General features: G+C 45.8%; 1 protein-coding gene across 2 annotated transcripts in view; it reads right to left on the bottom strand.

Moving 5' to 3' along the window:
• The window catches only part of CTNNAL1 (catenin alpha like 1), a 989,054-nt gene that overhangs the window by 495,099 nt on the left and 469,472 nt on the right, over positions 1 to 24,483 (bottom strand). For both annotated transcript variants that reach the window (XM_069620628.1, XM_069620627.1), the window contains exon 4: positions 15,207 to 15,326. In XM_069620628.1, coding sequence (XP_069476729.1) covers positions 15,207 to 15,326 — 120 coding nt within the window. The remainder of the gene's footprint in view (positions 1 to 15,206; positions 15,327 to 24,483) is intronic.

The following is a 24,483-nucleotide window of genomic DNA, read 5'->3' as shown; positions in this document are numbered from 1 at the left end:
GCTGCCATGCTCAGTGGCCTTTTTGTCTGGGGCATGGCTGGGGCATGGCCTTATGCCCTGGCCTAAGCACCTCAAGGTACCCCAAAGTGGCCACTGGCTAGAGATACACTTTAAAGTTCCTTCCATAACCCACAGGAGCCCCTCGGGGCTGGGAACGGAATTCATGCAGGTGAAAAACACCTCAAACAACGAAGACTATGAAGATCTAGCAGCAACCTGCTCCTGAAAAATCGACAATACGCCAGAAAAATACACAAGGGCTCTACTTTATCTAACATAACAGCCAGACTCTTGAATTCACTTGGAAAACAGAGTCCAGGATCTAGTAACCTCCTGGAAAACACCAAAGACTTGGTTATTCACCAAATCATAACATCCCAACATCTCTTGCCACCCAGATCCAAAACTCTCTCTGGTCGAGAGCTGTACCAAACCAAATTCAACCCTCTCACAGACACTCTGATTAACACCAACAATATTTACGTGAGGTGTCACTGAAAGGTATGGACCGTGGGATTTTCAAACTGCACAATAGATACAGAGGGAGGGCCAGCTACTGAAAACCTTTCAATCAATCGTTCTTGCACTAAGCCCCATGCCACAATTTCTCCTCCAGGTGGGCGTTTAAGGCTCCGGGGCAACTACACTTCTGCAAGCCCTACCAAAGAACCATCCCTACCAAAGAACCGAAGCAAGACGTCAAGGAGCACCACAGGTTCGATCCCGGGATCCGCGCTTAGAAACCTCTGGGTATTAAGCACGTTATAATAACCTATTATATGATATATCCCAGACTACACCTTGATTGTGTCTTAAGAAGCTACTCTCAAGGAAGCACAGCCACAAAACCCAGTCACAATACCTAGGCCGTGTGGTGGCCATGGGCGGAGGAGTATCCATTAGTACCTGCTCCAGAGGTTGATCTGGAAAGAAACACTGAACGAACTCCAAGCACCTACTGCGACACCTGCCTAGTGTTCAGGGTACTGCAAATAAGCATAACGAAAGGGCGCCCTGCAAGATACTCCTAGGAGCAAAATGTAAGGTGTACCCAAGGGTTAATATGCGTGACTTTCCCCCTTATGTGCAACTGTGTATTCTCCCATCCTGTAAAGACTAGAGTGGAGTTTAAGGCCTAATGCATGACCCATCGGGCCCTTCACGACACTGGGGCAATCTATTTGAAAAAGAAACTGGAGCATTACCAACCTAGTATGTGCCTCTGCTCCTCCTCTCAAGTGTTACTGAAAGTACCGCACTACCAGAAGGTCTGCCTGGGTGGTCGTTCTTTCTCGGTTCTTGCTCCCACTCTGTGGAACAAACTTCCGGCCTCACTTTCTGACATTAGAGCTTTTCTTCAATTTTGCAGAGAATTGAAAACGCATCTTTTTAAATATTTCTGCTGTGAAAGTGTTCTCTGCACCGTCCGTCCCTGGTTAGCACCTAGATGCTCTTGAGCCATGGTTCACTCTTTATAAATTTAGCACATTACAATACAATTTTAATTGGCTCCACAGTGCTAACTAGTGTAGTTCTCCCATGGTGTGATTTGCTACTTTGCTACTAGTTGCACCTATACTAGGACATGCGAACAGATGGACCAGCTAGAATACTTCAAATGCTCGCGAGGCCTGTCCCCAGAACCCAGGGTCTAATGACTGTAGGAACCAACACAAGAGCAACGCTGTCTTGCATTTTCCATCTGTCCATACTAACCAAATCCAACCTACCTCTCTTGCAGATCCTTGAGAGTCAAGAGACTATGCAAATAGCATTGGTGTGTAGCAACACAACAAGCAACTCGGGCATATTTCACCCAATTTGGATATCACGAGTGAGCTTGGGAGCCTTGGAGACAGAAAACTCCTGACCCACTGATGTGCATGTCCATGCCACCTAGGGGGTCTTTGCAATACTTGAGAGGCAAGGAAGGAATGCTTTGCATTAATTAGAACTACCAGCAATTGTTCTGGGCAGCATCCCAATGCACTGTGTTCAGCCTCCGGTACCCTCGCAAAAGGGGTAAGACCATCTGCAAATTGGCAATGGTCCGACCCTAAAGGAGGCAGTCTATCCAGAAGTGCTATGTCACATCCCTTCTGGATTGGATCAAAAGAAACTCGGACATATCAGTAAGGTTTAGCTTAGACCCCATGTCTGGGCATACCAATGCCACGTCAGGCGATTCGCCAGAGGGGACCAGGGATGGATGGCAAGCCAATTTGAATAAACCATTTAATTTAGTTGGCTTCTCATGACACGCTAGTTGCATTCCAAAACCGTTTCAATTTGCCAAGAGGGAAAAAGAGGGCTGTAGAGGTAGGTGGCCTGGAAAAATACAGAAAAAGAATAAGGTTTGTCATTCACAGCAATTCATCATAACCCCTGCCAATAACACTGGACTTGACAAAGATTGATTTGCATATGGCTGGTCGCCTTCTAAAAGGACCTAGACAGGCTAAACACAGTAGTAAATAAGGCTGTCCATAAGTCGAAATCTTCAAAATATCGCGGTTTGGGTTTGGTTTGACTAACTGTGATGCAGTCAGCGTGGGGTCAACGAGCCAGCTTCCCCCATCAAGCACTCCCAATAGAACCAGAAACCGATCTCTAGGTGACTAAGCCCTTCTCAGGTAATTAATCCCAACCTTGACCTGCAGCCACAAAGGGATGATGCTAGAGCAGGACCACCGTGCAGGGTAGATTGCGCCAAGCTATTGTAGAGCTGCCCGGATAGATGAGGCATAATATGCTTTGGGTGAGGTAGCTGCTTGTAGAACATTTTAAACCCTATATCTCCTCATTTACCTACCCTCACATATCTAAGGAGCCTCAACAATATTTGGGGGATTTACATGGGAATCTCATGTTGCAAGAATGCAAACTTCTGCAAAACGTAATATTAATATGTTTAACTTTTCTCCCGGGTTAAGGTGCATGGAACCTCGAATTTAGTTAATTTACTTTTGTGCCTGTAGACTGAATATAGTTTGCAAAAGCCAGCACCTAAAGCCATACCTACCAAATGCAATCTAATGCTACTCTAATTGCTGGATGCATATTTGGTCGTTTCATGTAATTATTTCAGTTTTATTGAAATTAACCTTATGACGGTGACAAACATTTGTAGTAGAAGTAACTCTTTTTTACCCCATTCCATAGAATGATCACGAGGGGACATTTGCATACGGATATAGGCATCGTGCATAATGGTCTGATGAGTTTCAAATCTGGTAGTGCATTTGAAGTCTAACAACAAAGAGTTTAGGTATCATGTAAATAAAAGGAAATGAGTGGACGTCCTTTATGGATGCGCCGTCTGGTCTTTTCATCAGTGATGAGGCTTACGTTTGGTGATTTGTATAACGCCTTTCAACTCGATAAAGTGACATGTGCAAAGCCCTTTTAGGACATACTGAATGGAGACATAGCGAAGAGGAGCAGTTGAAAGAGACCACTGTATACCTCCTTAATAAGTTCAAGAGGGTATTAGGAGGAATAACATTGAAAAATATATTGTTAAATAGTCGTTTTAAGAAGGAGTTGCTTTTGATCTGGTGTATCACTAATTTAAGTGATACAGCGTATTACCAGGCACACTGGCACATTTTTGCATCCATAATTAGTGACCTCAAAAAAAGGTACCTCTCACTGCAGATGGGCAAATCTCCCTCCACTGCGACAATCCCAACCATGGTTAAATGGAGGACATACAATTCTATTGAAATGTACTTCAGTGCTACCATAATAACATTTATTTTTCTTCTAAGTCTAGGCCAACATCAAACTATCCGCTTCAAGGGGGAAAGGGATGAGTCTTGTATAAATTAAATAATTCTTGGGTGTGTTTTCGTTTCACTTGTAGGAGGGCAACATCGCATGGCCAGAAGAGAAAATGATGCAAGTACATGCCTTGGGGAAGACTGAAGAGGAGCAGACGTGAACGTCACTAATAGGCTCCGTCCCCTCACCTCGTCATACTGGATGGATAACAAATACATTGTGCATGACACCAGGTATCATCCCAATACCGCATCGAGTGTATGAGAGACGTTACGCGCTCAGACAACCGATGTACCCTCGTACTGAAGTGGTAGCAGAAGACTTGCAGGCACCACTGAATATCGAGGAGTTGTAAAGAAGATCTGACAGGTGAAAGGTGATGTCATAAGGAGAAGATACAATGATGCACTTAAACGATATAAGAATACTTAAAGAAGATGTAACTGAAGAAACACAAGGTAAACATATATAAAAGTGAGAAGAAACCATATATACGAAGAAGCTAAGTAACTAGATGAGTAGTGAATGTGTACATGCAAAAAACGCAAGGTAGATGAGTCATATAGAAGCTTGCTGCAGTAGAAAACATAACACGGGGCAAGTGGCCATATTGAATAGATGGACGCCGGCTCTCAATGATATAGTAAGCAAAGAGTTCAAAGGAGAGCGACCAGAACTACAAAGCTGAAAGAGGCTGGAAATACATATTCATGCATGAACAAGGAATAGCTGTTGGCCAAAGATCAAGGATGCCATAGCAAGAAGCTCCTGAAGGGTAGAAGGGGAGGTAACAAGGATAAGCAACGTACGCAGGCATAGCACCCTGGTGTGAGGCATAGCCCTTTGTGAATGGGTGTCCCTTTTGATTCCTGTTCCCATGCCAGTTTCCTGTGGGGTGGCTGTCGCTGGGGCAAATCCATTAACTACCCTTACAAAGAAACAAAGAGGCAATCCTCCAAGTCCATAGACCTACTGGTGGGTAGGGTGAGCCTTGTCTGGAGTGAATACACAACCCTTCCACAGCTGAACTGGGCCCACAGGGCTGACAAAAGTATGATATCAATTTAATATGGCCACCATACCCTACTTTATACAGTTTACCATGCCAGCAAGCCAGGATCACCAGTAACGGGGATGCAGATCTTAAAAGCAGCCCCTCAGCAGGGACTTGGCTGTCGCTGCAGCTGTTGGAATTGCTTAGTCCAACCAACTGACTCACACTAGCACAGGCCTTAATCCTCTCGAAAGTGGATTACTCCAACATGCTCCTTATGGGCACCTATGCCGCTAACCTGGCTAAACTGCAGCTTCTCCAGAAAAAAGCACTGCGTGCCGCTGTAGAGCTCAACGCGCACAGACCACATCTCCATCAGAAGAGGTACACTGGCTGCCAGTAAAAGCTCGGATTGAGTTCAATACTCTGTAGCACCCACCTACCGCAATGACACACTTACCCAAAAACATGGAGTTCGAGCCCTCAGATCAAATGCCAGCATTTCCCTGCTTGCCCCCGCTTCAGAAACAAAAGGGCAGCTGGCTGTAGCTTTGGGGTCACTGCACCCTCCCTCCAGAACACCCTCCCGATGAACATCCAAAACGAGCAATCATACCATTTATTCTAAAAACTTGTGCAATGTAATGAACGCTGTGATACCTCAGGGTTTGGGTGTTATACAAATGTCAAAAAACCAAAAGAGGGAACCTGTGACCGCTGAACCTGATCTGTGCCACTGGTAGAGCAGGCGCTGTGAATAAGGATACTGATGCAGCAGGGCACAAGTACCCACTATGCTTCTGGTGTGGACCTTATGAAACCCGATTAGGAGATCAGATTTCCCTTTCAGAGATGGAATTACCCAAACAATTTTACTATTTAATAAAAATCAAAGGGGCCATTTTCTAACTAAGGTGCTCGTCAGTCAGTCATGAAAGTCCATAGGAAATCGTTTGCAGTCCAACGCTATCCTAACTGACCCTACCACTAGGAAAACTAACATGTATCTGAAGAATTACTCCCTTCACCTTGAGATTATTTCAATACCTATCTGTAGACTTGTTTACCAATATGAAATTCTCAGGTAGTCTCTTGTAACTTCTTTTATTCTCTGTAACACGTCTGTTAAGGTCTGTATCTTTCATTTCTCTTTGGTATTCCATTTTGGGCTTCATTCCAAGATATGTATTCTTTGTTATTACTTCCAGCGTATTCTAGAAGGATACTATTATTAAGTTGGCCTTTGTTTCTGGCTGAAGTACAACTCAACTTGCTTTGTCTCACTGGCTTATTTATTTGTCCATCTACTACATTTTCTGATTTACAATGCCCATTCCTTTTGACATCGCCTTCTTCTGATTTGAAATATCTTGTGGGCTTCCCCTTCTCCCAGGGTATTTTTATTCCTTGTTTTAATACTAACATTTAGATTCTCACTGTCTCCATTTCTGTTTTCCTGATAATTTAAGTTCACGGACTTCAGAGTTTGTGTTGTCTCTTTCTCTCTCTTTTCCAACACTGTAGGTTCAAGGATAAGTTTCCTTCATTATTTCTACTAGTACAACTGATCTGCATGATATAATGGTATCTCTTTGGTCTCCCGCTATCCCCGTTCTCTTCTCTTATGAGGGGGGATGACTTCAGGTGTCTTGTTCCTTGTCGACCTCTTCTCGAGCTGCAGAATGTGTTTGCATTGCCTTCTTTGGCGTTACTGGGGTTTTGTGTATGTGCTGGTGTCACGGTTTCTCATCTCTGGCTCCTGCGCTGTGGCAATCTCATGTCTGGGCTGTGGTGGTGCTTTGGCATCTGAGCCTCTCGTATCAGGCTCCCGCCCTGATGCTCTCTCCCATCGGAGCTGCGCAGTGACTTTGGCGTCCGAGCCTCTCGTATCGGGCTCCTGCCTTGATGAGCTCTCCCGTTGAGGTTGCGCGGAGACTTTGCAGTCTCAGCCTCACGTACCGGGCGCCTGCTCCAACGCACTCTCATCTCAAGGCTGTGCCGTGACTTTGGTGTGTCCTCCTCTCATGGCGGGCTCCTTCCCTGATGCTCTCTCGTCTCGGGGCTGTGCCGTGAATTTTGGTTCCATGGTGTCTGTGATGTGCCGTGACTTTGGCGTTCCAGCTTCTCCTCACAAGCGACTTTCAAGCTTGCGGTACTCCTCTTTGGTGCATACTCCTCTCAGTCTTATGCAGTGCAGGGCTCTCTCAAGGCCAAGTATGCGTTCCTCTCTCTCCAGGGTACGGTATTTATCGCACTCGTCTCAGTGCGATGCATATTTAGACTTAAAGGGACATGTTTATTTCCAATAAGATAACGGTATCTCTGAGGAGTTTCTTCATCCCAGTCTCCGTATGAAAAGGTCTTTGCTATTGTGGAACTCGTCATGTAGGCCATAGTGTGGGCCACCGTAGGGAGTACCTCACAGAAACGGGAGTCCTTGCCCCCTAAGGGGGGGTCTCCCGTGGTGGGGTCCCACTTGACTCGACCCCGGTGAGGGTGGGGGGGTTTGCGGAACAGGCTCACCTCCCTAGCCTCACACGAAGGGGCTCCCCCTTGGGGAGAAGGGACGAATTCCCTTGATTCGTCAGAGATGGCAATTCCACACAATCATCAACTGGATCTTTGCAATTACAAACTTTAACATCCTCTCCCAAGGAATTCACACATTATATGCAACACAGGTCACCCTTTACAGTTTATAATTTACAATCTGAGCTGTATAGAGGTGTGAGGTACCAGATTATAAGAGACGGACACAGTGGTGTGCTTCTCAATGCTTTTATTTTAAATCAAGGGGGCGGGGGGAGGAAAAATGCCTCACTATCCCCAATCCTATGAGTGGGTTCTCTGCCTCAACACTAAATAATAGACCAGTCTTTGCCAGAATGTCCAAAAATAAAAATGTCCTTAGTCCAGTGTCCAAAACCTACTCTGACCCTTACACTTAATATACCACACCACTCTCACCTGGGAAAATAAACAATAATTGTATGTCTTCCTACAGCTGTTTGATGGCTCTTTTGTCTACTGTTTTTCTGAAGTAGAGGTTATTTGCCAGGGGGACACCCCTCTTCCCTGGTCTTTTCCCACATGACAGGGCTTTAGAGTCCACGATGCCATGGGGACACTCCCCTTCCCTAGTGTTTTCTTGGTTCCAAGGGGGAAAATCCACTTCCCCTGGTCTTTCCAAAGTTCTGATATAGTAAATCTTAATGTCATTTCTTTAAAATTGTTTTTAATGTTTTATTTTTTATTTTATTTAAAAAAGGTGCCTTATCAACTTTCAACTTTATTCAACTTTATTCAGAAAGTAAAAACAATCCATCAAAGTGCATACATGTATAAACAATTACATTAAAAAGCGATGAATGCTAAAATACCAAATACATACTAAGCGTGTGCTTAAATGATCCTGCCTCTTAATTAGGCGTACTCTAATTCATATGGGCTATGACACATAGAAATGCATTAATTAACATAATCATCTAACAATGTCCTATCCTTATGTCATATTCTTATGTCAGCTAGATTGGATATGTTCTTTGCACAGGTCATGCCTTATTTCTTTGGCTTGAAATTGTATTCCTAATGCTTACTCCCACACCCCCTTTGGATAAGAAGAGTGATTTCCTTCCAAAGTTTGATCCCTACCAATGTTCAAACCTTCAAGACTTACAGCTAGGTATGCCAATCTCAATATCACGGGAACTACTAGGTGGCAGTTCAACCTGCTTTAACAATATAGCCCGATTTTTCCCCTTCTCCATACCTTGTTGTACGCTTCACCGTTGCCTGGATTACTTCTCCCACTGACAGTATCGTTTGTCGGGTCCCCAGGTATGCTGCAGTCTTTCTTTAGTCCTCTGCTTCTGATACCAGTCACTAATGTCCTTGGATTGTGGGTTTTCACACTACCAGTGGCTCATCCATCTCTTGCCATTGGTGGGTAATTGGGCCAGTGGTTGCCTTTGACATCAAATGCCTCCGGCGTTCTCTGATGGAGCTTGGGGTTCCCCAGGAACTTGGTATTTGCTCTTCTCCTGTAGCTGCTGGCACCATCCCCGAAAGGTGTCCTTCACCTGTTCTTGCAGTGGGGTTGAAGGCTGCACTCCGAGTCCCTGGGTCCACCTCGGCAGCCATCCCTTACTCTCCTGCTCCGCGTTAAGATTTCCTGGACACCGCAACTCAGGGCTGTTTCTACAGCAGCTTTTCCCTCTGGGATTCTCTTCACCTGCGGGATAATCTTGCTGTCTCCGCACCCCACATAGCCCCACCGGCACCCGTGGAATACAGCCACCCGTTCTTGGGCTCCTCTCGCTTCCTCTCCTTTTCTGTTGCTGTGTGGTCTGCTCCACCACTTTATCAGCCTACCAGTTCAAATTGCTCCGTCTCTGCCTTTCTGCTCTGTTTCCCGGGCAAGCCCATACTTGCTCCATACTACATCTGTCTCTAGCTACACCACCACTGCTACTACCACCTTCAAAGCGCCGTGATTTCTGTCCTCTTTTATTCTAGGGTTTCTTAATGGAAATGAAAAGGGGAGTGAAGCGTCGCATCTGTGGTTTCACTCCTTTTGCCTGGTAAGGGAGGCATGGCAAGTAAGACAGACACAAGTGATCACAGTTCAAGGGTCTTTATTGAACTTCAATTGGTTTTGAAAAACGCCTATCTAAACCTAAATCTAAAGATGGGAGAAAGCTACGACCATCAAATCATAACGCAGTCCTAGTCAAGTCTGTCAAAATAAAAAGGGCCTATACTAATAAACCTATTGCCAATCCTTACTTCTTAAAACAAAAAGTGTGGGAAACAAGTGTTCAAGAAATGAAATATCAGGATAATCAAACCGTTGGCTTACACACATTTTCAGCACGGGACAAGGCGGCACACATTCGAGCTTAGCACACTCTCTGGCTTCCCTAGCATGAGGATGCAGTTCAAAACTTCAACATCAGGGCCTTCTGTGCCAAAGTCTCTTTGCCGTTCAAAGTCTCTTATTTCAGAGGGCCTGATGCAACATACATACCTCCTCAGGTGATTTATTGTTCAAACACGGGCCCATCCGCCAGGCTCAGACCCAATTTAACACAAAACCTTCAATTGATCTCCCCCTGCTGGGCTTAGACCAAATTCAAGTACTTTTCGAAACTTTCTCTACTTCATCAAAATCGAAGACTTCCGACTGTACGCAGGATTTTATTTGACCCGTTGCAGGACCACTTCGATTCACATTTATTAATTCTCTTTCAATCGGTCTCCCTCTATCGGGCTCAGATCAAATGCATCTACTTTTGTCACTTCTTAACTGGATACCTTACAGAGACCTTCGATCGAGCACCCACGTGGTGCCAGACCACACTGTCAAAGGTATTGTAGCTTGCTTTAAAGTTCAATCACTCATCAGCAGTTCAACTTCACTTGCGTCTCTTATCACATGCGTTTTAACAATGTTTGTTCCAGATTGCCATACAATGTTGCCTCTTGCAACCTTGGCTTCAACACAGACCGGTCTTGTATCATTCTCCCCAACTCACCGGCTGTGTTGATTTCATGGAAGCTGCATTATTCTAGGAGCCAAGGACAGTACCACGGCGGCTAGTGATTCTTACCGCCTTAATTATTGGCACGCAAGGGCCCCGGGTATCTCCGACACACAATGCAGGATTCTTCAGCCAGGTTTCCTGGTCTTACGCTTTCTATTCTCGAGGTATCTGGAAAGGGGGGGGTAGAGTTCCAAAATATCCTACCTGGTAGGATGGGGGTGAAGGTGTTATAAGGAAGGGGATACCGCGTCTCCCCATCCCGTGTCCCACTCCCACAAGACCCCTCACCCAGGTGATCCTCCACACTGGTCCACCCCCAGAACTGGATCCAAAAGTGATAGCTGTGTCCTGGCCACCTGGATAACAGATCCCGAGGGACTAGTGGGTGAGACGCCTTCTGGTTTCTCACAACCTTCAGAAGCAGTCTCCTTGTCCCAGTTGTCTGAGGTGCTGGTTTCACTTCACAGCAATACACATACACATAGGGTATATTCGGATTTGACTTGTACGACGGGATGGAAGATTGTATTAGCTTCCTGGGTTTTGGTGTGGGAATTTCATTTCTTACCACTAATTCCAGGACAAAATCATCTGATTTGCCACAGAGTGGAAGAACGAATATGAAGCAACATAGCTGCTATGCAGTCACTACTAAATGTCTAGAACTGACTGGTAACAAGCAACACCGAGCATTCCCCACAAATTAATACATATTTCTAAGGCCCAAATATTGAAAGCAGTGTGTAAGACATCAGGAGGCAGACAGAAAAGAAATCACCATCACAACAGACTGACTACGTGACCAAATGTATCCCAAACAACTGGTATTTGATCAAGCACCTCATGCAAGTGCTTTAAACAGCACACAATGCAGTATCGAATACATGAATCTGATCGAGCACAAAGCTACAATTTTCCAGTCCTCGACAAAAAGTATTTTTCCTATCAAATATTCTCTAACCTAGAAAGAACCCTTCACTTGATGGTAAATGCCTTCAATATGTAGCGAAAACAGTCATGAAAGTTAAGGGAAAGGCAGATTGCCTCTGAGACTGCATCCTTTGGGAGGGATTTCAGGAGAAGTGGTAAGAGCTCTCACCACTTACAAAGAAACTGTTGTGTTCATGGGGCTGTTTGGACCCTAAACATAGAATCTGAAAATGATAAATGGCCATCAACAGAGCTCAGTGAGCATGCACAGAATAGAACTATTGATAGTGACAAGCATATTTTTTTTAATTTATTCACAGAAATCACAGGAAACCAATGCATTTTTGGTAGAAAAATGCATACAAAATGTAACATTGATAACAGAGCGCAGGACGTGGGTCCTTGACAATGGGGTGAGAGAATGTGACTTGAGGACCAGATGTTGCAGGCGAAGGTGGAAACAGATCAGGGACGAGGACACAACAGAATAACATAGGAACAGGATGGTGGAATAAGTGCAAAATTAAGGATGGAGTGGTGATGGAAAAGTGCAGTAGGGTTGTCCACGAAGGTAGGGAGAGAGGGGGGCAGGGTAATGAGTAACGCAGAGTCTTAGGAAATAGGTTATTCAGAAAGTAGGAGGGCTTTGAGGTTGGATTTAAATGGTGGTAGAGTTGGAGTAGCAATGAGATGGAGAGGTAAAGCATTCCAGAGCAGGGGAACGAGGAGAGGGAGAGATTGGAAACAGGAAGCCACAGGGGCTTGAGTTGTGACAAGGAGGTGACACGAGTATGATTTTAACGAGTTAGGGGAGAGTAGGGAGTGGCATGACTAGATAGGAAAGTGGGGAAAGTCCATGGATAGTTTTGAAGATGAGAAGATGTTTATACTTAGCTCTTTGTTTCCTAGATAGTCAACTAATCTGGCGATGGGCATGGGAGGTAGCGGCAAAGCTAGAAAGGTTGAAAAGTGTGCAGATTGTGAAGTTGAGGACTTTGTCCAGAGGTGGAAAAGCATAGTTGGGAGACTGGCATAGGAGGAGACTGGCACAGGAGTCCGATCTAGAAAGGACTAAGTAGGAGCTTAGCTGTTTAGCAGTATTGAGAGGAAGATGACAGATTTTTCTGATATCGATGAGGATTTTTATGATATTGAGGAGGATGAGTCTAGCTGCAGTGGTATATTTGAAGATGGAGAGCGAGAAGTTGTGGGATGGGTCGAAGATGACACCAAGGCTATGAGCGGAAGCACACTGAGGAAGGTAGTCAGAAGCGAAGAAGAGGGGGAGTGGAAGAGATACCTGTCATGAGCACTGCTCCCGAGAAGCCAAGTCAAGCCCAGCATCCCCGGAAGCAGGCTCACGACCCTCGTCCACGGCTCCAGCAAACCCCTATTGGGGCCCTTTGGACCATGTCCTGGCGCCTCTGGCGCCAGGCTCATAAGGAACCTCAGTCCCGGCGCCAGGGGCGCCGGGCTCATAACTCTTGCAAAGGTGCTTGGGTGGACCTACCTGTAGCAGACCATGCTGCATACTCACCTTTACAAATGCTGGCATGATGAAGTCCCCAGCTATTCCCTGAACTGGGACTACTTTCTTACCTGGGTGGGGCTGGTGCCACTCCTTAGCTCTGGAACACAGGAGCTCTTTTACCTGGGTGAGGCTGAGGAAGAAGACACCCAATCACTCCAACACTATTTAAACCACACCCGATTGGGAAAACGTGCTTCGCGTTATTCTGCATCTGCAGCAGGACGCTCACCGAGTCAGCTCCAGCATTCCAGTGACATCTCCAGCTTCAGCTCAGCAACCTGTGGAAGAAAGACACGAGAACTATACTTACCATCCAGGAATCCAGACACCGGCAGAACCTGCAAGCAAAAGAAACACAAGGTTAGCAAGTTGCAACACGTTCGCAGCCGCGCTCGCTTACCTGATCCATCTGTGCTTTCACGGATTCTTCGCGGCCTTCTCTTCAGCAGCCTAACGGCACCTGTAAAGACAAAGAACATTGTTAAGTAGGAATTGGGTGAAGGCGGCCGCATTTACTTTTCTTACCTGCTTTTGTGCGCGTATTACGATCTCTTCAACCGCAGCAGCCTGGCACCTGAAAACAAGAAAAGACATTATTAAGTGCCATTAAAGACTGCAAGAAAGCCTAACACTTACGTGTTTCCCCACGTGCATCCGCGACTGGGAAAACGCCCGCAAGGTCCAGACACCTGCAAATAAGAAAAGAACATTGTTAGAGGTGCTATAATAAGGTCACAGATCATTATACTCACGTACTTCGCACGTGCAACGGCAACGGACGAACAACGCCCGCAACATCTTAAGATCTGAAAACAGAAAACAAGGGACATTATTGAGGTGTCATTGAAATTCCCATACCTACGAACAACCGCACGTGTCGCGCTCTCAGTGACCACGCCCTCAGCATCCAGGCACCTGAAAAAGACAATGCAAAGACTTCATTAAAGGTACCCATCTCTTCAAGACTATAAACTCTTTATACCTACTGGCATCCGCTCGTGCAGTAACGGCGGCATCACCTTTTGGCATCTCAGCACCTGTGCCACTTCTAAGGCCACAAAAGACTTTGAGGACCTCCAGTGACGTAACTGGAACCCACGCACCCCTGCATAAGTCGCAGGATGGAGAGCCCAGCATTTATACGCCTAAGGTGAGAGCTCGCCGAGACAAGTAGAAAGCTAGGCTGTGGGAGAAACTGGCGATTGGTGGGAGAAGGAATCCCATCAAACGGTGATTAACCCTTTTTCTTCCACCTGCAGAAAACTTACCCTGCAGTATTGAGAGGAAGATGATGACATTCGATAAGAGGAAGCCCAGTCCTGAGAGTCGTCCGAGCTCTACGCTTCTCAATTGAAGAAATGATAGCAGCCCAGCCGGGATCAGCGCCTCCGTGGGAATCAGGTGACCGTTACAATACCCTACCTGGCTGGGAAAAAAAATACTTAAGTCTTAGTGCAGATGAGCATGAGCAAGTGGGATGCTATCCAATATTTGATGGCAGAGAGACAGTGTGAAATGATTGACAACAGGTTGTCGGATAAGGAGGGAAAGGCGAGGAAAATACAAGTGTTGTCAGTGAAGAGTTGATAGGAGAAGCCATAAGAGGAGCTCACGGTGTCAAGAGCTAAATTATAGAGAGTGAAGAGAAGTGGACCAAGGGCAGAGCCTTGGGGAACGCCAACAGTAAGGAGGCAAGTGGGGAGGTAGGGTTGTTGCAGGACACCTGAAAGTGATTATGGGCAAGACATGAAGCAAAACAAGCAATGGCCTTATATCTGATGCCAGGTCAGAATGGTCGACAGTATCACAGGCAGCAGAGACGTCGAGAATGCTATCCAATGTCATTTAAGCTGTAAGGTCTGTGAGATAACCAACTCTCATAAGACGCCTCATAGAAGGGTGGGTTGCCCGAAACATGCACCAGTATTTTTTGTACACCAACGAAGTATAAACCTGATACCGAGCAGCGGGTCAGTGTCTCTCTCGATTGGATATATGGAACAGAGTGCGCGAATTTGGGGAACTGAAAACCGCTGTGTTTTTGTGGCTCCTCTAAAAGTCATGTATTTCTCATTATTTGCACAACCTGAGTGCCTGGGTTAACCCCGTTGCAAAGGATGCACAAACTCGGTGTGCCAAATTAAAAAGCAAAATGTATATGCACTAAAATCTGAGCAAACTAGGTTGCCCAAGTCCAACACGTTTTAAAACCATAGGAAATAGGTGGCATTCCCATCGCAACATTGATCTTTGGAGTTGCCTTTAATTTTAAAAAAGATGTCAACTTTGCACACTGACCACTGTCCCCCAGGGTTTGTGTTTTAATACGTTCGGTATGCTCCTTCATTGCCGGTCAGTGGCCCTGTGCACATACCTAGTCAGACAGTCACATTTTTATTTGCAAAGATACACTTTCCATACTTACGTTTTGTCTGTCGCCAGTTAGATGGGCAAACTCCACCATTTCATTTCCAAATTGGCTGAATATTTGCACAAACTCTTGAAAACTGCAAACTCTCTCCAACTGTTCCATAGTTGCAAGAACCTGAAAAGCAGTGCACACAACCTTGAGCATTATTGTGAATGGTTACGGCAAAGCAGCAATATGAATTAATAACCTCTGTGGGAAGTCTTTGTCACGTATTTGTAATATATTTTGATTTTTTTATTCCTACAGCGCCTTCGTCAAGGCGCTTTACAAACTTAATGAATTGGTACAATATACAGCAATGATGGAATACATATAACAGGATACAAAAGAAAGAAAAAGACAAAGAAAACCATAAAGAAGAAATGTAATGATAGTCCCAAAAAAAAACCCAGTAAAGTTGTAGGTCAGGTAACAAACAAGATGAATAGTTACAGGACATAATTCCAGCCAACCCCAATCGAAACCAATTTTGAGGCCAGAAAAATATAAGTCCAAGCCAGGGATCCTGATAAGGCAGGATAAAACAGGCCCAACCTGGCAGGTACCACCCAAGACAACGGGATCGGGCGCACCTCCTTCGCCCCTCAAAAGCAAGTCCAGGGCCAGCAAGCAAAATCCTATCCCGCGATGGCCCAGGGTGGCATATAACACCAGAGGAAACCACAGTGACCCTTCATGCTCCACAAGCAAAGACACCACAAGCAATCAGCAAGAGACCACCACGAGAGCTGCCAGATACCACGCTAAAACACTGCAAAAACACTGCAGACAACATTATCTGCCGGCAGCTCCCAGCAGCCTCATCCTTCCAGGCGTCGCCTCGCTCTCCACCACCGGATTGGCCAAAACACAGCAGCAACAGCAGCAACAACAGGCAGGCCAACCATCGCCATTCCAGGGCCAGCAAACAATCCGGGACCAGGACCGGGCACCACCAACCTGGCCCACCTATACATGGCCCACTGTTCCACCGCCACCACAGCCCGTCGACCTGTGTCTGTGTCTGCAACTTGCACATGGCCAGCAGCCTTCTCGGGATGTAACGCCGCTCGAGCAGCCGCAACTCCTCTGCGGTATTGAGCCAGAGCACCTCCAACTCACCAAGCTGCTGCCTCACAGCAACACTTGCCACTGCCGTGATGGAACATTGAGCACATGTGCGCATTATCTGATGTCCATGGCAGTGAATGATGGAGAAATTATTTGGCATGCATTATTTGACATTTATTAAGTCATGCTTTTGAAATCTTTAGATGAATCGACACATGTTTGCGGGAAGGTGCCATTTCTTAGCAACGCCAGAGACCCCCTGGAAAATGGACACATTATACCCTACTTCTTTGCTTTTGTGTCTAGGAGCCTCATGTCCTCCCACGGAGAGAGGGATATCCTCTGCCTTCTTTTAGGGAAGCAAGTTTGGAACATCTTCCTCGAGAAGGCAAGGATGCTCCACACAGTCAGAGACTGACTAAAAGATTTGCACTGGAGCAATTCAGGAGGTACCCATCCATGAGCATCTCAGATTTGCACCCTTTACGTTACCCCCCAATTCCCAAGGCCTAAAACTGGAGCCACCCTGGAGTTCTCTGGAGCATGTGGCAGGGTCAGACGCCTGACCATATCAAGGGGGGGGACAGGAACCTCTCTTTGCTGGGAGCATGGAGCCTAACAGAGCCAGTCCTGCCCCAGGGGTGGGGTGAAGGAGTTAGACTGGTGTCCTTCAATGCCCCGCCCTGCATGTGGTATCTTGAAGGACTGTGGTGATGCTATCAAACAATCAATGTCTTGTCATTTCAATGCTGGCCGGTGTTCTTGTCACATTTCAGAATTCCTAGTGCTAACATGACTAGTCGCCAACATACACCGCAACAAACTGTAGAATAAAATGGCGGTCCAACCAAAGCATCCAAACACCCACGTTCAAGAAGCTGCACGCTGTGCCGGGGTATGAAGGCAGCAGAGCTGAATGAACACTGAACTATCCAGAGCCCAAAACCAGACTAACATCGCACAGGAAAAGAGGGCGGGCCTAATGGGGCTTATAAGACTTGGTGTGAAAACCCATCCCGTGGGGAAAGAACAGGCATAGATTGGCCCTTAGGTTCAGGTGAGACGGCGATCAATGGAGAGGATGGGAAAGGACAGTAAGAAACGGGAAGAGATGAGTATAAAAGACCAGTAAAGGAAAGAGTGAGCAAGGTGTTAGGGTCAGGTCAGGAGGAGACATGGGCCAAGGGATCAGATGGAGGACAGGCGGTGGAGCAGAGGGTTGATGAGTTTGTGGTGGAGATTGTTACAAGCGAGGTGTTGGTAGTGAAAGAGAGTTGTATCAGATAGTGAGAGTGAGGCTGTGAGTGGGTATTTGGTGGGTTGTGTGAGAGGGACCAGGTGTTAGAGTGAGAAGGGTGAGTGAGAGGAGAAAGGGAGGGAGGAGAGAGAACAGGTGAGATGTCAAGACGACACCCAAATACTCTTACTAATCACCTGAATGTATGACACAGATTCTAGCCTATTAAACAAAATTTACCTCACCATTCAAGCTTGGATGGCGCAAAATTGGTTGTCTCATTGATGAGAAAACCGAATTACTCATTATCAGCACCCACTCTAAACTGAACAACCTACCCCAATCCTACAAATTGTTCGGCATTGATGGTAATACCATTGTTGTAGCCAAGGAGGTAAAAACTTTAGGTGTCTACATTGACTCCTCACTTCCCCTGACCAGGCAGGTCAATGCGCTAGCCTCTGCAGCAGCCTCCACCTCCAAAGCTTATTAGAGTCAGCAGACATTTTCTATCTACAGACAACTGCATCACCCTGGCCAGAGCACTTATCTTATCAAGAGTCGATTACTGCAACTCCCTTTTTGGTGGATCTAATGCCCGAAAAATTTACAAATTATAAATTGTGCAAAACAACGCTATTAGAGCAGCACTGAACATCCCGAAACACGAGCGCGTCACATCATACATATACATTGGCTCCCGGAATGTGATTGGATCAAATTTAAAACTCTCTCACTTGCACACAAATGCCTCTCCAAGAGCGCCCCTGCCTACCTGATAAATCAAATATCAAAAACCCAGGCCAATAGACTTACCCGTTCTACTTAACGCTGGTCTTGTCGCTATTCCTAGGTTCCGACGAAAAAAAAAATGGGCGACTCTAGCTGCCCAGTGTTTGCGGCCAAACTGTGGAACTCCATGCCCTTACCCTTAAAGACAGCCCCATCACTATGGTCCTTCCGTAAAGGACAAAAAACCTAGCTGCTCTCCCAAGACACCCTCTAACTTAAGGTTGGTGGCTTCACAGACAGCCAAACGCTGCCACTCATGAATCTGGTACCCATCCCCGGTAATCTACATATTAGCAGATTCGTAGACTGTCTGTGACGACTGTAACTAATTACCGTTTCAAAGGACCTGTAACTAACTAATGATAATGTTGCAACTTACATTCTGCTACCTAGCTGACCCGCTTCCGTAATGACTGTGACCTCTGTAACTACACGCACCTATTGTATTGGTAATGACTGTAACATGTGTAACTACAAGCACCTTCTGTAACCGAATTCTTAAGCAACAAGCGCCTAGATGCCTCTGGGTTACGTGCGCTATATAAATGTCAAAATAAATAAATAAAGAAGATTAGTTAGGAGAGTAGAGGGGAGAATGCACAGACATCAGAGGGACAGGCGAGGAGAGCGGGTGGAGAGAGAAAAAAGCAGAGTAGAAAGAGAGGAGTAGAGCAAGAATAGAGCAAAGTGGAGAGTAGGCAGAAGGAACGCCAGGGGAAGCAAGGAAGAGTGTGAGCGGGAGAGAGAAAGGAGGCAGGTACCTTCTAAGCAGGGGTGGACTGGCCCACATGGATCTCTGGAGATTTCCCGGAAGCCTCTGCACCTTGGGTCTCTTTTGTGTGATATTTGCAAATTTTCCCATAGGAAAAGGATTGGGCTTGCTGAAAATGTCTAACATGGGGCCACTTGGAAACAATATTTCCAGGACCTCTTTTGCTTCCACCCCTGCTTCTAAGGCACCATAAAGAGAAAATACAATTCCATAATTTGATCTGGGGAGTGTTAGGATGGGGAACTCTTAGAAGACCCCAGGTCGGAGTCAGGCAGATAAGTCTACAGCCGTTAGGTCCTCACAGTAGCTAGCCTTTAGACATTGAGGGGGCAGAGGGGGGACACTGATTGCTAGTCGACAATCTGATGTTCAGGGACGGCAGGGGGAGCCCACTCGTGTGCACGCGAGCGCTGCAGAGGTGCTCCGGGCAGCTCTAGATATGGTCCAGGGTTAGACTTTGAGGAAAGGTGGAGAAGGACGTGCCATCAATAAGAGGTCGCAACCCTGCCTTCTCTCCTCGTGGATGCAGTGCTTGAGAACGTGCACCTGGGAAAAATAAAAGCGACACGCGCATTCGTATTGCGAGGATGCGCGTCCACAGGAAACAGTGCGTCATTATGACAGCAGTAGGACAGAATTATTTCTGAGAACAATGTGGAAGCATTTTTTGTTTTCCGAGAGCATTTCGTTGCAACATAAAACAATAGTTTGATTTTTTTGTTTAAAATGGTTTCCATTGTAAAATGGGGTCAAGAGTAAAACGTACTCAATAATGTGTGGATACGATCATACAAATGTTTTATTTTAAAGCACTGCTAACAGTATGGCAATCAATCATTTAATAAAGGTAGCTTTAAAGTGTCTTAAAGTAGCTAAGAACAGCCGAATTAAGGTGGCCGATGACAGAATGGCAACCTGTTGATCCGACCTGTGTGACGCTCGGGTGCACCCAAGCGCTCATGCCCTGTGGCGCATGCGCCTGGAAAGATCGAGACTTATCTAGACAGGGCTATCCACACACCTTTCTCATCAAAGCAAATTGAGGCGGCTTCATTTGAAGAAAAAAAAACAACCAATTTCCACCTCTAAACGACTAGTCCTTGGGCTTGAACCCAGCAATGCTGTTTATGGCCAGCTTGGGGTACAATGTGCATGCATGTGTTTATGTACTGGGTATTTGCAGAACACACCAGTGGTCGAAGTGAGCGGGAACGGTTGGGAGTGGTGTTCCACTACTTTATTTTTTACTGTTAACTGCTCTACTTTTTGCAACCATTGTTGGCATTCGGGATGTGTTCTTTGAGAAGTTAAAGCACCACACTTCTCCATTTTACCACTGGATACAGGGCTCAAGTCGAGTTTACACACGGGTGGACGGAGCCCCCCCCCCCTTTTTTTTTTTAACAGAGTCCCCCTTTTTTTCAGAGGGCACCTGGATATGCTCATTTCTGGTGACGCAACATTCAATTGTTATGTTAATGACCCCCCCCCCCACACTTTTATTTTTTAGTACTTGAACCCTGACCGGATATCAGTTACAGCTAAACTGAAATCTGTTTCAACTCAATTGGCTGTCAACCAGCATGACTGCACCCCTTGAAGAATGTGTTGCACGTGGCTCCCTTCCTTCCTACTCTGTCCCTGCCGGAGTCACAGTTCCACTACTTTTGGTACACTTCCATCAGTGGCACACACTCAGCTGTGACGCAAAGGAGCGCTGTACAGCAAGGGGCTAAAGTAATATGGAAACAATTGGAGATATGGAAAATTACGGGGAAAGTTAAAAGGGTATCTGTTACAGGACTCCTGCCCAACATCTCCAATCAAACACAATGCAAGAGACGTTTGAATCCATAACTCTGGGATTTACTAACAAGCCGTCAGACCCAGATCAGGCAAAGACGTCGCCTTCCACCACTTTCATTTGGTGCCCGTTGAGAGTTGCACTGAGCCGCTACTCGGTCCCCTTTGGGGAGTTTATCCCGCTACCAAGAACAGGCGCCAAGATCTACTGCTCAAAATGATCTACACGATGCAACAAGTTAAAATGACACTGATCGTGGTCACGTGACTATTTGCCGACGACTGTGCCTCTTCCTCAGGACAGACTTGCCGCCTAGTGTTGTTTCGCCCTTAACTTTTATGCTTGAATGGCGGCCCAAGTGTATAGAATATCCATGACAATCTGCTGCCCACTGGCATTAGTGAACATCCATGACCCACTCTTCCTCACCTAATGTCAAGCACCCTGACAAGAGGAGCCTACCCTGAGCAATAACCAGCTCCCAGATACATCCTGTATCCATGCAGCTCAACTAACAGCTGAGTCACAACAAACAGTCGTAGTCGTACTTTCGGAATATATGGCAATCACCTTGCTCCATGTTAGCACCGCACTGGCTCCTTACAGTAGCACTGCTCGCCGGCTGGCACACACAGCAGTACTCTGATATTAGCGGTGCCATGACGGAATTGAGCAGCCCTTCGGAGGCAAGAAATCTCGGATATTGTCTGAGCAGTTCTGAAGGTCTTTTCACTTTTGAAGGGACTTAGATGATAGATTTGCCCTAAGAGTAATTATGAAACAGAGTTGCTCACTGAGCCGGATAGCTTCTCGTTATGCCAGAGGTCTGCTCATTGTGCCATTGGGTTTCTCACTCATCGCCCTAAGGGAGTACCTAATGTTTCAAAGCGCTGCTTGGTCTTCCACCTAATGCCGATTGTCATCTGTGGGGCTTTTGCTTGTGCCAACTGTCTACTTATTGGACCAGGGTGCTGCTCTTTGTGTTGGTAGTTGTTTTGAAGCCGGAGTGGTAGGCATTGCATTTGTGATTGTTAATAGAGCCAGAGTACCGTTGAGTGCAGCAGTGTTTGTTCTGCTTTAAATATCATCTCACATAAGCTCCAATTCTGGGACTCCCGCACTGTCCTGGGGTGGGAGCCCATGGCTGATCCTGAGGAATGATTGAGAGGAATGGCTTAGGAGCCACTGCGTAGGCTTTGTGGGGCTCCCCGGCTGGCCAGGAATATTCTCCTAGGCCCTGGCCCTCAGCAGCCCATTACTGTGAGGATGATCAGCAGCAGAAGAGGTTACTGATTTCACCTGCCATTTAAGGACTTCACTTCCTTAGGGATCTGCACTTGTCCCATCAGGAACTAATATGACAACAATCCGGAGCGTATTCCGCTCCTCAAGGCAAAGGAGAAAACTGCCTCACAGGTCACAAGAAGGGTTTTTCCCGAGCCCGCTCTGCTTAGTGAAGCAATGCAGCTGATGGGTGTTAGGGGAGAGATCACTAGCTGAAGCTCGGCCAGCCGCCTTTCTTCAAGACTTTTCAATTTGGGATGAACATCAGGTAAACGCAATAAAGGAAGATACTCAACCCGCTACAGCGGTCCATGGGGGAATTGCAAGAGGACTCATAAGGTATGGCCGGGCTTGGCATACACCACACCCAGAATTGAGTACAAGACTGCCGTACAAGATTAAGATGGTCACAATTTCACAGCTACTTATGCAGAGCTTTTCAGAATTAAGTTGTGCACTGAAGAGGTCTACTACCTGTGCCTGCCGAGGTTTGTGTACTGGAAAGAAAGGGCCTAAAGCACAAGCGTTGAAAAGAAGCTAAACTGCTTCCTAGTGTGAGCATGTGTCATGTGTATGGATCTCCACCAACCTGTTTTAGCCATTATTCACCACAAAATCCAGCAGACTGAAAGTTCTGTAATCCTTCATATCAACAGATCCTTAGACAGTGTTTTGCCTGGCATAGATGTCGACAAAAAAGCGGGCTATCAATACTGAGGAACTCTGTTATTGATCCTTTCACTGGAGGAGGAGTAGGCTTAGAAGATTCTGAGGTTGGAGCTTGCACTTTGATAAAGATCCTGAATCGCTGTTAAAGGCTGGGTCCGATACTCTGTGTCAGCAGTGTGAGAGATACTGGCATTGCTATTGTACCCATGAACGGTGGTGGACTTGCAGAATCGTCATTTCAAAATGGACAATTTTGTTGAAGTAGACTACCAAACACCACCAAAGAAATTGTGAAGCTATGCAATAAAACAAAATGCTAAATGAATTTGCAACAGATTAAAATCAAATAAATCTAAAGTACTAAACAGTCAGAAGATGCGAGTGATGCCCATTTTCCGAGACTAATGGTTTGAAGGAGTATCTAACCAATGGAGTTCGCATTTTCTTGCGCAGTGCGGGTATGTGTGGAGACTCCCAGGCCTGTAGAACACTTTAAAAGCCACATCCACTTCATCAGGTGCATCAACTGAGCCATTGCGAGAGGCTTTGGTTTTGAATCAAATGTATTTTCACCCATGTGATTGTTGTGGTGTGTGCCATGACAAACTGGCTTGTGAGACAGTTCACTTGCAACAGGAAACAGACCATTTTCCTTTGTTATTATAAAAGTGATACAGCATGATGCCCCCAGAACAATCAAATATTCTAATAAATATTTGTGTGAGACGTTTCCGACTAAGTCCTTGTTTGGTGCAGCCTTCAACTCTTGTCAGTATTTTGCCTCCTCCTTGAGGTCTCTAGTGCCCTTATCACAGTTTTCCGGGGGGCCCCTGTGGCCTTTGTGTGTTCCTTAGGCACAATTAACATTCAAAGGCATACTCTCACCTCTCGATATCTCCTTCAATCCAGTGAACAATTTTTTCAGGCAATATCAAGCGGCTTGACTTTCTTCCAAACCAATGAACAATTTAGAGAGGTACTCTCCAGCCGCTTGACTTTCTTCTAAACCAATGAACAATTTAGAGAGGTAGTCTCCAGCCGCTTGACTTTCTTCCAAACCAATGAACAATCTAGAGAGGTACTCTCCAGCCACTTGACTTTCTTCCAAACCAATGAACAATTTAGAGAGGTACTCTCCAAGCCTCTTGACTTTCTTCCAAACCAATGAACAGTTCACATGCACTCTCTCACTGGTCCAATTTTTTTGTTTGTTGTGAAAACTGTTTATTTCGGAAGAAACTTCCTTAAAAAACACAAAAATTACATAAAAGTAACCATTTCATATACATACATTTTCTTTGCAGAATTACTTGATTGACAGCATATTCCTTCTACCCCAAACCTGAAAGCAAAGTTCAGGCAACTTCTAATTGAGTACAATTATGATTGTGTAATAGAGGTATTAACATACATTTACGGTTGTAGGTGAAAGGATCGAATACAAAGGATCGAATGACAATACTTTTGAGTCAAAAGGACCAAAAATCTTTTTTTTGGGGGGGCGGTCCTGTCCAAACCCCCGTTTTTGGTGTAAAAAACACTTTTTCCTATACGGAAGCCACAAAAAAAAATACATTTTAAAAAAGGCATTCAACCTTTTTTTCGGTCCTTTTGACTCTAAACTATTGTATTCGATCCGTTTGTTTTCGATCCTTTGACTGGA

This window comes from Ambystoma mexicanum, chromosome 5q (genome assembly GCF_040938575.1).
Source record: "Ambystoma mexicanum isolate Mex_15411 chromosome 5q, UKY_AmexF1_1, whole genome shotgun sequence".
Taxonomy (NCBI): domain Eukaryota; kingdom Metazoa; phylum Chordata; class Amphibia; order Caudata; family Ambystomatidae; genus Ambystoma; species Ambystoma mexicanum.
This window is presented reverse-complemented; position numbering and strand designations above follow the sequence as displayed.